At 33.9% G+C, this 12,651-nt stretch overlaps 1 protein-coding gene across 4 annotated transcripts in view; it reads left to right on the top strand.

Annotated features, from left to right (window-relative positions):
* The window catches only part of LOC137820412 (protein TIC236, chloroplastic), a 33,921-nt gene that overhangs the window by 16,835 nt on the left and 4,435 nt on the right, over window positions 1-12,651 (top strand). For 2 of the 4 annotated variants that reach the window (XM_068624494.2, XM_090295763.1), the window contains 13 exons: window positions 729-869; window positions 2,725-2,787; window positions 3,840-4,070; window positions 4,162-4,245; window positions 4,836-4,993; window positions 5,178-5,697; window positions 6,640-6,810; window positions 6,957-7,016; window positions 7,809-7,931; window positions 8,384-8,659; window positions 11,123-11,188; window positions 11,560-11,688; window positions 11,770-12,597. In XM_068624494.2, the coding sequence (XP_068480595.2) occupies window positions 729-869; window positions 2,725-2,787; window positions 3,840-4,070; window positions 4,162-4,245; window positions 4,836-4,993; window positions 5,178-5,697; window positions 6,640-6,810; window positions 6,957-7,016; window positions 7,809-7,931; window positions 8,384-8,659; window positions 11,123-11,188; window positions 11,560-11,688; window positions 11,770-12,597 (2,850 nt within the window). Of the gene's footprint in view, window positions 1-728; window positions 870-2,724; window positions 2,788-3,839; window positions 4,071-4,161; window positions 4,246-4,835; window positions 4,994-5,177; window positions 5,698-6,639; window positions 6,811-6,956; window positions 7,017-7,808; window positions 7,932-8,383; window positions 8,660-11,122; window positions 11,189-11,559; window positions 11,695-11,769; window positions 12,598-12,651 lie in introns of those variants that run through there. The other 2 variants (XM_090295764.1, XM_090295765.1) reach the window with 2 other exon arrangements.

Here is a 12,651-nt window from a genome sequence, read left to right as displayed (position 1 = left end):
GGGTGTGACTTACGTATTTGTTGGACAATTTTACTTAATGCAAATTGGTTTTAGTTGAAATTTGACATGGTATCAGAGTCTATAGTTAATCTTGGTAAATCATCTAAACTGTCATGCATATGTGGACAGAGGGGGGTAGGAAGTCTCACATGTGTGTCCCAATTCTTATAGTGTAACATATCTGTTGGGCAACTTCATTTTTTTTGTATAATACTCATGTTGGGCATCACTGTGAATTTAGACATCTTAGCTGGGCTGACACCTCAAAATCCACCAATCATCTACCATCATATGAAACATAACATAAAAGAGACAAGAAAGGAATACAAAACATGGAGGAACCAAACCAAAACCCATGTAAGAAAAAGGAGCACAACCTAAATACGGAATAAAGGAAATTGTTATTTGTCATGAAAAAAATCCAAACTAAGACAAGGAGGCATAACAAAGTACCAAAAAATGTCTAACTTATTATAAACATCCAGATTAGCCAATTTATCAGAACAATTATTTCCTTCCCTAAAAATATGAGCACCTTCATTTAATACCAGTGGGTTTTAGATTAAATCTGACACATACTAGTAATTGTTGATTAGATGACTACTGGACCTTTGGTCTCATATAAAGTGCTAAGGAATATTGGTCTGCAGCCGCTACATATTTCTGTTGCTTGCACACTTGAACGTAAAAGATGTTGTCCTCTCTTGTTTATGTTCTTTTACTTGCAGAACACATCAGGAAGTTTATGTTTTCGTGGTCAAAGTATATTTCTACATAATGCAAGTGGCTGGTTTGGCAGCATTCCTCTAGAAGCATCTGGAGATTTTGGCATTCATCCCGAGAAAGGAGAATTTCATCTTGTGTGTCAGGTACTCCCTTATGTGTGTGTGATTGAGTTCATAATTATTTATTTATTGTTAGTAGATAGTAGGGTTAAGGGCTTGGTTTTATACTCTGCCTTGACCTTATTAGTAGTATTATAAATAACTGCATTAGGTTATTGTAAAATGTGAGTAAACTCTGATAACATATTGTTGACCGTCATTCTTACATTTTTCTAGTCTAAAATTTTAAAAGTTGACATGGTATCAAAGCACTAGTACCTTGAGGAGTATTTCTCCATTTTTTTGTATTAGGTTCCTAGAACTTTATGTTCTCCTTGTTTTTGAATTTAGAAAATAAAAATAAGAAAAAAATGTTTCACAGGGAAAATTAATTGTATTTCATACTTAATGAACCATTACAACGAGGGTAAATAAATTGAGATACTAGGCTGATTCTGTACATTGATTTGGACCTAAGAATCAAGTGAAAATGATTCTTCATAAAAATATTGTACACATGAGGTGAGGAGAGAAATTATAGCAGGTCCTGACTCTAGCTGCACCAGAAAATTGCCTGATTCTGTTTGATTGCCACAATCATCTATGCTCTCCCTCTTATTTGGAAATAGATATCTTGGGGGATTTCATCTTAGAATTTGGACTTAGGACCTATCTCAACCTTACAAAACCGGTTTGTAAGGTGAGGATTGTTTGAGCTATGTAAGTTCTATTTAAGCCATATCTTTAGTTAACATGGGACTAAACCGCCACCCTTGAGACTACAATTAAGGCTACCGCAAAGAAGTCGTACGGTAGCCTAAGAGTGACTGCAATTAAGACAATTTTTTTTTAATAAAACTCATGTTTGACATCACAATGAAACTTGACATCTTAGCTAAGCCGACAACTCAAATTCCAATTGTTATATGCCATCACATGAAAGATAACACAAAACAGAAAAAAAAAAATACAAACACACATAGGGGGACTAAGCCAAAACCTATGCTGAAAACTAGGTTGAATCTCTTGTGATAGGAGGTCCACCTCTGAGTAACTCTTTGGAGGAAATCGAAGTTCATTTGTAAAGCAATAACTAGCATGTGCTTTCAAAGATCAAGTGCTGAAGCTTATAGTAAGCTATGACTCTCACTAAATGTGAATTCATATGGTTGAAACAACTTTTAAAAGTTAAAATTGTGTTGTTAAAGTAAAGCTATGAAGTTAATTTGTGACAATCATACATTGCTTCTAACCCAATCTTCCATAAACAAACTAAACATGTAGAAATTCATTATCACTTCTTTAATGAATACTTTTGGAGAAATTAGCACATTCTTTGTCAGGTTCAAGTGGTCTGAGTGATACTGGACTCTATACTATTAAGCATTGCCTTAGGTTTGAGTCTTATGGATGGAAAAAATGTGGTTAGGAGAAGTGATCCCACTAGAGGTGGCCAGTCAGGTTTTCTGATAAAGTAGTCATTTGCAAAGGTGGTAGATATTCCGTACTAATAATATAGTTATAAAAAATTATCAGTTGGCTGATTTGTTCTCAAGGGAGGGGTACCAAATTTTTTTTATATCTGCAGTAAGCTGGATGCTTTTGATTGAGGGGTAGTGTTGGAATTTTAGATACGATTAGATTTAGCTCACTCTAATGCATATGTTCATTGTAATCTAGGAAACTGAAATAGTATAATTACCCTTGCTTGTGAACAGTATTGTGTATTTATTATTTCTGTGTATGTGTATCATTTAACTGAGTATGCAATGTGCACTCTCTAATATTCACTAATAATCAGTCTTCTTTTATTTTTGTCTTCAACTATTCTCACCTCATTGAATTTGAGGAAAAAGTTATAATTTTTTCATCTTCCCTAATACATTGATCAATTTTCCAGGTTCCTACTGTTGAAGTGAATGCACTGATGAGAACTTTCAATATGAGCTCTCTCTTGTTTCCAGTATGTTTTCTTAAGTTCAATGCATTAACTTAGACATGTTTAAGTTTTCTAGTAGATTGATCATTTCCATCTTTACATTTTTTTCTTTGGAAACAGTAACATTGAAATTTTATGTGAGTTTATCTTAGTCATTCATAAACTTCGTTCACTTTGCTTTCAATTTTTCTTTGTTATTTTTAAAGGGCAGTACCTCTGTACCATCATTTCTTTATACTCACTATATTTCATAGCTAACAAATGAGCTTTTTATAAAATTTAGGTTACATAGATTTTCAAAATTTGAGACATATTGTGCCTGATGTCAATTTCAATTGTTTCCTAAAAAAAGTAATGGATTAAATTTGGTCCCCACAACTGTCTTGTTCTTTTGTTGTTTAGTCCTTTTGAATTTGGGCTAAGCCCAATTCAATCTCAAAAGCTAGATCGTAAGATGTGAATTGCCTAAGTCTTTATAAGCTCTACTTTATCTACAGTCGAAATGAGATCTCAATCAACAAGCCCCTACTTGAAGACCTTACATTTTGATCCATGTATTTTTATAAAACTGATCCCCGTAATTTGCTTGAGTAATGGCTTTAGAGTATTTTTTCCTACAAGGACTAAAACAAAAAAGGTATGTTATGTGTAGGGACCAAAATGGAGTGCATTTTTCTTGTCTAGGGGTTAAAAGGAAAAATGGTGTTATGTATAGGCACCAAATTTAACAGTGTTATAATTTAAATGAACAACAGGGATTATTCATAAATGATTTTCCTTATTGGAACCAAAATGTTAGGTTATATTGGGACTAAAACAAAAAAAAATCTGTGATGTGTGGAGACCAAATTTATAATTTAACTAAATTAAGTGTTAGGTTTAGGGTTTAGAGGAATTATTCATACATTATTTTCCTTATTGGAACCAAAATGTTAGATTATATTGGGCCTAAAACAAAAAAAAATGTGATGTGTGGAGACCAAATTTATAATTTAACCAAATTAAGTATTAGCTTATCCAATATCAATCCTTGTATTTCTAATTTTTTTTTCATAATCAAAGTTTATTGATTGCAGCTTGCAGGATCAATGACTGCTCTATTTAATTGTCAAGGCCCACTGGATACTCCTATATTTGTGGGAACTGGGATGCTTTCTAGGACATTCTCTTCTTTACATGTGGAGACTCCTACAACTGAAGCATCTGAAGTACTTGCTAAAAGTACGGAGGCTGGAGCATTGGCAGTATTTGATCGTGTACCATTTTCACATGCATCTGCCAATTTCACTTTCAACACTGATAACTGTGTAAGTTGAAAGTGGTAATAATTTTGCACTCGGTGGTTCAGAGTTTTGACTCATTGTTTATGTTTGGTAACACTTCCACTGCATAGCACAGATTGCTGATTTGTATGGAATCAGGGCGAGCCTAGTGGATGGTGGTGAAATTCAAGGGGCTGGAACAGTGTGGATATGCTCAGAGGTATATTACTACCTGTAAACTATTAAATAGCTTATTTTTTTTCTTTTCCTAGCCATGAAGTAGCATTCTTTTATTTAGCAAATAGTTAGCACTTTCTTTTTCCAGTTTTCTAGAATGTATAGAGGTGTTACCATGATAATGCAATGGTGGATCACCAACGTTTTGCCCACTTTACTATGCTATATTTATTTATTTACTTATTTATGTGGGAGAGGATCTTCTTGGAAGTTTTTGCACATCAATGTAATTTTTGCCACCCTTATACACACTCCTTTTATGACATTTTTTCAGGTAGGGGAGGAATTTTGTCAATAAATTATTTTCATTTTCTGTCACTTGTTTGCTAGGATACAATTTTTTTGTCTCATACTTCATAGGTCATCCATTGTCAATATATGACTCAGTCAAGTAAAAATATGACATGAAAGGTAGTGATTCTTATTCCCACAAATCAGGGTATTAGTAGGTTTCATTGATTTGGCTAAAACAAAATTTCAGAATGTGAATATCTTGTTCCATTTGTGTGCCTCTGCACCAGTTTTCTCTACTTTTGTCACTCACCCTGCTAATGTATACTATTTTGTTCTCAGGCTTTGGATGATGACACAGCAATAGATGCAAACTTCTCAGGAAGTTTTATCCTTGAAAAAATCATGCTTCGTTATGTTCCCAGTTATCATCATTTGATGCCACTCAAATTTGGGGTTTTGAATGGAAACACAAAACTTTCAGGATCTCTTTTAAGACCGTAAGATTATTCCTTTATCAGCTTTGATTGATTAATATTTAGTAAAATTGGTTCTTACTTTATATCATTAACGATTTCTCCATTTCCTTATTATCAAAATTTCTTGTACTTCAAGTTGGCATGTACCAACTTGTTAATGCCGCTTTCCTTCTCGATGAGTTGTTAAATAATTTTTTTATTGCAGGAGGTTTGATATAAAATGGACTGCACCGACAGCAGAAGGGTCTCTAAGTGATGCTAGAGGAGATATCATAATCTCCCATAGTTTCATCACTGTTAATTTTGCTTCAGCTGCATTTGATTTGTATCTGAAAGTTCAAACTTCTTATTCTGATAATTTCTCTCTTAGAAGAGAAGAGTTTAATGCACCAAGAACCATTCCATTTATTGTTGGTGGAGTTGATTTTGATTTGCACATGCATGGATTTGAATTCTTTAGTTTGGTTACTCCTTATATGTTGGATTTTCCAAGACCTTTGATTTTGAAAGCAGCAGGAAGAGTCAAGTTTCAGGGAAACCTTTTAAAACCTAGTACCACTATTATTAAACAAAATTTTGACAAGAACGAGAAACTGCATATGTTGGAGAAAGGAAGTTCATATAGGCTCGTTGGTGAGGTTTCAATCTCTGGTCTCAAAGTGAATCAATTGATGCTTGCACCTCAGTTGTCTGGATCGTTGAGTGTTTCTCCCGAATATATAAAGGTGATGAATAAAAGTTTCTCCTCGTAAAAATTGTTTCATTTTCAGATATTATGAACTTAACAAACATCCTGGCAGTATCAAATTGTAATACAGTTCTGTTTTTTTTTTGGGGGGTGGGCTATTAAAGAAATTTGAATTTAATAAATATGGGTGGAGATGGGAAATATAAGTTCTTGGTGAAGGTTTTTAAATTCATGAGAAGTTAATGGGCTAATGATTAATATGTTGAAAGATCAGTTAACAAGTAATTGCTTGTTGACTTAATTAACCAGTTGGATGGTTAATTGTTCCTTACTAGCAATATTTTACCAAGATTCCTTTTTTGAAATATCTATTGATCCATTATGTTTGATATTTTGATGGGTGAAATCTCTAGATCTATTCCCATACAGTGAATATGTTTCAATTAACCCTCACTCTTCTGTCACACAACCAAAATTGTTTTGAGGATGTTCGACATATAAAGCCTGGTGACAAGCTTCCTGAACGTGATTTATGTGCAAGTGTTAAGCTAATTTGTAGATTTTTGTTGGATCTAGCTTATTTTGAAAATAAATTTAAAAGGTTGGATTTGGACTTCAAGATGAAACTCTTCTAGAGAATTATGCAGGCCCTGCTTTGCTTGTGATTTTTGTCCCTTGGTTAAGGAAATTGATTGATAAGAGTTTTATGTCTAGGTCAACTTATCCACATGTACATGTGAATTATCTTAAATTGGATATTTCTCCTTTGTACAATTTATAATATAATTTATATTTGTATTTTTTTCAAAAGGACCTTTTCCCCTAGGTCTCCATATTTAAAAAATGTAGTTATTTTATTTAAGGTATACATCTTTATGTCTGTAAGTTTCGAACATCCTTATGGGAAACAATTTCAAATTGTCTGGCTTTCTTCTACATATATTAGTTTTTCTAACTTCCATTCTTTATTGGAGTGTAGTTGAATGCCTCTGGTAGGTCTGATGAAAGTCTTGTGGTGGATTATGTTGGCCCACTACAGCTCAGTGGTGAAAGTGGTCTGAAAAGTGGAACAGTGTTGTGCATTTCCCTTCGTAAAGGGCAATTAAGGGCTAACGTAGATTTTCGACCGTGTTATTCAGCTAGCTTGGAGGTACTTATATTTAAATAATAGGTGGAATAATTGAATCCAGATATATTTATTTCTATGCTGGCATATTTTTAGGCACGCCATATGAGCCCAAACGTTAATGTTGATATTTTTCTCATTTTTCTTGCTTTTGTGGGCTGTACTTTTAGGTATGTCATTTTCCACTTAACGAGTTGGAGCTTGCTTCTCTCAGGGGAACTATACGTAGAGTAAGCCATAATATTACCTATTTGACTTCATAATTACTTATCATTCTTGTCTTTGTAAAACACTCCTATGCATATTTTGATCATATGAAGTTGACCCAGTTTTGTCAGGGGATTAGACAGTTTTCAATGTTCTGCATGAGTTATTCATCTGACTCAAGATTTTTTAGAGTAAATGAGGGCTTTCAGGACAAAAAATTACTATTAGTAATTGATACCCACCTCTAAATCATAAACTGCTAGAAGATCAAGCACTGGTTATTTGTAGTTAGTATGCATACCTGCTTATGTAAAAGTCCTTTAGGCTTAAAGGATTTACTCAAAACAGTAGGTTCTAATTGGTGTCGCCGATCAGCATCCGAAAAGCTCATATTATTAGGAGAAACTATAATATTTTTATTAATGAGGAGGTACCACTAATGGTGGTAAAAGAAATGTATTTTTATTTAAGTATATAAAGGCATTACAATTTTTTTAAAAGAAATGAGGAGGTACCGTGTTTTTTAACCTCTTCATGTCTCCCTTTTTCTGTTCATTCCTGCCTGAATAATTACTTGGTTAAGGCATTATTTAATTGTTATGTAATGAAAATAATGTGGTATTTTTCAGCTAGTTGCCTTTTTTCTTTATATCAGGGAAATATGCAACTTTTGACATTTCTATCTGATTTGTGGCTACTTCATTTCTGCCTTTTTCTGTTCAGTCTTGCCTGAATGATGACTTGGTCATTGCATTATCTAATGGTCGTGAAATAAAAGTATTGTGGTTTCTAGCTGATTGCCATTTTTTTTCCAGGCAGAAATCCAGCTTAATCTTCAGAAAAGAAGAGGACATGGAATCATATCTGTACTTTCGCCAAAATTCAGTGGGGTGATTGGTGAAGCACTGGATGTGGCAGCGAGGTGGAGTGGAGATGTTGTGAGTTCCTAAGTTCATTCTCTTAGGTTAAGAAGTGAAAGCAAGCATGTGACTGAATGCGTGTCATTGTACCCAATGGAGTATATTGTTATGTAGAGTGGGTAACAATTACAACAAAAATAATTGGCTAATTTCTATAATTCTTTGAATCCTATGATTGTTTTGTTAACTAAAGATATCTACAATATGTGACACTCACTCAAGGTTACGCATATATAAATCATATGCATTGAGCTTGATACAAACATAAATAATTATAGGACCCCTCAAAGACTTAGTGAAGACATTTGCTGATTGATTATTAAAGTTGACAAAATCAGTGATTTCATTTCGTCAAATTCAATTTTATTATGGTAATAATGGCATTAAATTGTGGTTATGTTGCACTAGTATCCGAACTGCACATTGTACTATGTTTTTTACTAATTGTCAGTTGATGTTCTATTGTTCAGATCACAATTGAAAAAACTGTTTTGGAACAAAGCCACAGTTATTATGAAATACATGGTGAATATGTATTACCTGGCACTCGAGATTGTATCCCTGTTGACATAAAAGGAGATGGCATTTTAGAAAGGTTTTTGTCTGAGCATCTTGGTAGTGTTATATCTTCGATGGGTAGGTGGAGAATAAAACTTGTAGTTCCCAGAGCTGAGGTTGCTGAGATGCTTCCTCTTGCAAGGCTTCTATCACAAAGTATGGATCCTGCTGTTCTTTCAAGATCAAAGGTTGTATTATGCTTTATATGTCATTAATTAACAGATTCTAAGTCAATTGATTTAGATACCTTGCTGACGATTCAATCTTCGTAACATGTAACTTGGTTAATTAGGGAGTTTAGCTGCATGGTTTATTTGTTCCTCTTGAAAACCATAGATTGCCAAATATTCACCTTTTAAGGTTTCAAGTTGATTAGAATATGCTTTGGCTTCCCTGCTTCCCTTGCCCCAACCCACACCAAGTGCATTTTTTTCAGAAAATTAATAGTATAAAGCTAGAGGAATCCAAATTCAATTTTAGGTTTTTCATGTTGTTGACTTGTTTGTTTTTGTTGTGGACTTGTTTGTATTTGTTGTGGATTGAATTCATAACAGGCTCAAGTTTGATGGTGGTACTTCAATTTTTCTTGTTGAAAAATTTTAAAGCCTTTGAATTTTCTCCTTAACCTAATAACAAAATATCCTCTTGATTAAAAAATGAATATTGTTGGAAGGATTAGTGACAAAATAGGAAAGGATGGTGTACCATTTTGGAGCCATGTTTAGAAGAGAGAAACCAAGGAGTATAATGAATTCCATGTGTTGTGTACACATATGAGTATTCTTATTTATGGTGAAGAGATGCAATATAAACAATCAATCTGTAATAATGAGAAATATTTGGTAGATATTTCTTGATCAAATCATATCATATCCATAATTAAAGTAATCAAATCATCTTTGACACTCCCCTCAAGCTGAAGCATATGAGACAAATTTGTTACAAATGTCATCAACATACTCCTTACGAGACTTAGTGAACATTTTAGTTAATTGGTTGTTGGAAGTTAGTAAAGTAAAGGAAAAAAATATAGGATAAATCCCTTGTATCTAATGTACACATAGGTTATGTTTATACAGAGATTAATCATAAAAAAGTATGGGTTAAGCCCATTACATTGACAATTATATCTAACACTCCCCCTCAAGTTGGTGCATATAAATCGTATTTATCTAGCTTGTTATAATATCTGCTAATTGATCATTTGTTCCGGATACAATATTTTTTTGAATAAAATGACAATTAATCTCAATATGTTTGGTCCTTTCATGAAAGACGAGATTAAAGCTAATATAAAGAGCAGCTTGATTATCACATATAAGTCTCATTTAAGTAGCTATTTAAGCCAAATAAGTTAACAAGTAGTTGAAACCATAACTCTGTTCTTCTTTTGCACTAGATCTCACCAAAACATTTTTGTTTCTTGCTCTTCCAATAGACCAAGTTATCACCAATGGAGACGCAATATCTGGATGTGGATCTTCTATCAAAAGGAGATCCTGAGAGATCCTGACCACTCAACATTTGAATAACAAACAACTTTTGTATGGTTATTGTGACCATATAGCAAACATTTCCCAGGAGATCCTTTAATGTATGGTTATTGTGTCCATATATCAAACATTTCCCAGGGGATTCTTTAATGTACTTCAATATACTGCATTTCAATGATGTGCAGATGGAGAATTAAGAAATTTACTCACCACATGGACTGTAAAGAAAGATGAGTAACAATAAGATAGTTCAATTTTCCAACTAATCTTTTGTGCTTCTCAAGATTTGAGAGAGGCTACCCCTAATTAGGTAGGAGTTTGTCATTGGAATCCATGGGTGTGTCAACAAATTTTGAATTCATTAACATAGTTTCCTCCAAAATATCCAATGCATACTTCCTTTCAGATATCAATACCATTGTTCTATCTCAATCCCCAAGAAATATCTGAGTTTGCCAAAATCTTTAGTCTGAAAGTGGTGACAAAAGTGTTGTTTACCTGTGAGATGCCATGGTGGTCACTGCCTGTAATGTTGCAAATACTTTCTTTTAGTTAGTTTTGCGTGTAAGTAGTTGAACCCATCCAGTTGGGATACAGATTCATTGTTGCATTATTGTATTGCTGAAGCCTTCGTATGTGAAGTACTAGTTTTCTTGGGAGGTTTAGTGGGGTCATACTGTTATTAATCATTATTCCAAGAACAAATTTCTGTCTCCTAAATCATTGTTTCTCCCACAGATACTTTTGAGAACTCAAAGTGATGAAGCCAAAATTAAATCTATTTACCTTACTGGAAAGTAAACCCAAAAGTAAGAAAATGCATACCTAATTCACCTTAATCAACAAGAATACACTATACCCGAATATTATATCACTGGTTCTATTTCTAATCAGCCTCTGTTTTGTTATAATTGTAAATTAGTAGAGCATTCAAGTTCAATAACATTTAAAGTATATTTTATCCCTGTAATTGTCTTATATATGTTTTCAGGTATACATCTGGTGAACACTTTAATGATTGTCAGTCGTTCATTACATATCTATACTTTGGGAAAGATTATACTTATTGCTTGTCACCTCAAAACCTGCTGTCCTTACTGTATACTTATATTTTAAGAAATAGAAATCTGACCATGCATGTTACCATGTCCCTTGCAGGATTTTTTTATTCGAAGTTTACAGTCAACGGGATTACATTCTATGAGCATTCAAGAACTGCTTGAGGTATCATTAAACAATCATTATGTTTTATTTTATTTTCAAAAGCCACGATACTTGATGCATCCAATTTTGTATTCCCAACATGAAGTGCACATGTAATGTTTATTTATTGAGGACAGAACATAGATGTACTTCTTCAGGTGCTTTTGGTGTTGTTCTCCAATCAAAATTGGGGTTTCACCTTGGTAATCTATGTATTGAAGTTTGCATCAAATGTCAATATAGATTGACGAGGTAAAACTCCCATTCTAATTAAAGAATAACACCAAAAGCTCCAAGCTTTGTACAGATTGATTCATAGCATTCATAATCCAAATGGCTTTCATTGCAAAATTTGATTTTTTTGTCAGTCATTAATGACATTTAACTTGCAGTTAATAAGGGAGCTTCATGTTCCGTCAAACAATGTTCTTGAGAATTTGAGCCTTCCTGGTTTACTTGAACTCAAAGGTTGTTGGCATGGTTCCCTCAATGCCAGTGGTGGAGGGAATGGGGACACCCTGGTAAAAATTTATCTGTTTTTGCATATTGGGAAATAGCATAATCTTCTAGTTTTTGAAGATTGCCTTTCTATTCTATTTCAGGCAGAATTTGACTTCCATGGTGAGGATTGGGAGTGGGGAGAACACAGAACTCAGTGTGTCTCAGCAGTTGGTACTTATAGTAATGATGATGGTCTACACCTGAAGAAAATTCTTGTCCAGAAGGATAATGCCACAATTCATGCTGATGGAACTTTCTTAGGACCTAAAACTGACCTTCATTTTGCTGTCTTAAATTTTCCTGTTAGTCTGATACCAACACTAGTACAGATCATTGATAATGCAGCGAATGATGTTGCTCATTCTCTGCGGCAATTGTTAGCACCCATTAAGGGGATCTTGCATATGGAAGGAAATCTTAGAGGAAGTTTAGGAAAACCAGAATGTGATGTTCAAATTAGGCTCCTTGATGGTGTCATTGGTGGAATTGTTCTTGATCGAGCAGAGGTTGTTGCCTCTCTAACCCCAACTAATCGTTTTCTATTCAATGCAAAATTTGAACCTTTGATCCAGAATGGTCATGTGCGACTTCAAGGATCTATTCCTGTTAATTTTTTTCAAAGTAAAATGTTACAGCAAGATGTAGAATTAGATAAGAGTAGGGATACTTGGGTTCCTGAATTGGTGAAAAAGAATAACATAGGGAGCACAACCACCAACCATGCCAGAGAGAAAAAAGTTTCTTGGCACAGAAATGAAAAAGGTTGGAATACTCAATTAGCAGAAAGCCTTAAAGGTTTGAATTGGCAAACTTTAGATGTTAGAGAAGTCAGGGTTGATGTTGATATAAAAGATGGGGGAATGATGCTGGTAACAGCTTTATCTCCTTGTGCCAATTGGCTTCATGGCAGTGCTGATATCATGCTTGAGGTGGGTGTGGTGAATAAAATTTTTTTAAATAATTATTTTTACTTCTCTAAAGTT

The sequence above is a fragment of the Phaseolus vulgaris genome, chromosome 9, assembly GCF_051622355.1.
Source record: "Phaseolus vulgaris cultivar YP4 chromosome 9, ASM5162235v1, whole genome shotgun sequence".
In the NCBI taxonomy this organism is placed as follows: domain Eukaryota; kingdom Viridiplantae; phylum Streptophyta; class Magnoliopsida; order Fabales; family Fabaceae; genus Phaseolus; species Phaseolus vulgaris.
The sequence above is the reverse complement of the archived record's forward strand: the minus strand, read 5'-3'. Positions and strand labels throughout refer to the sequence as shown.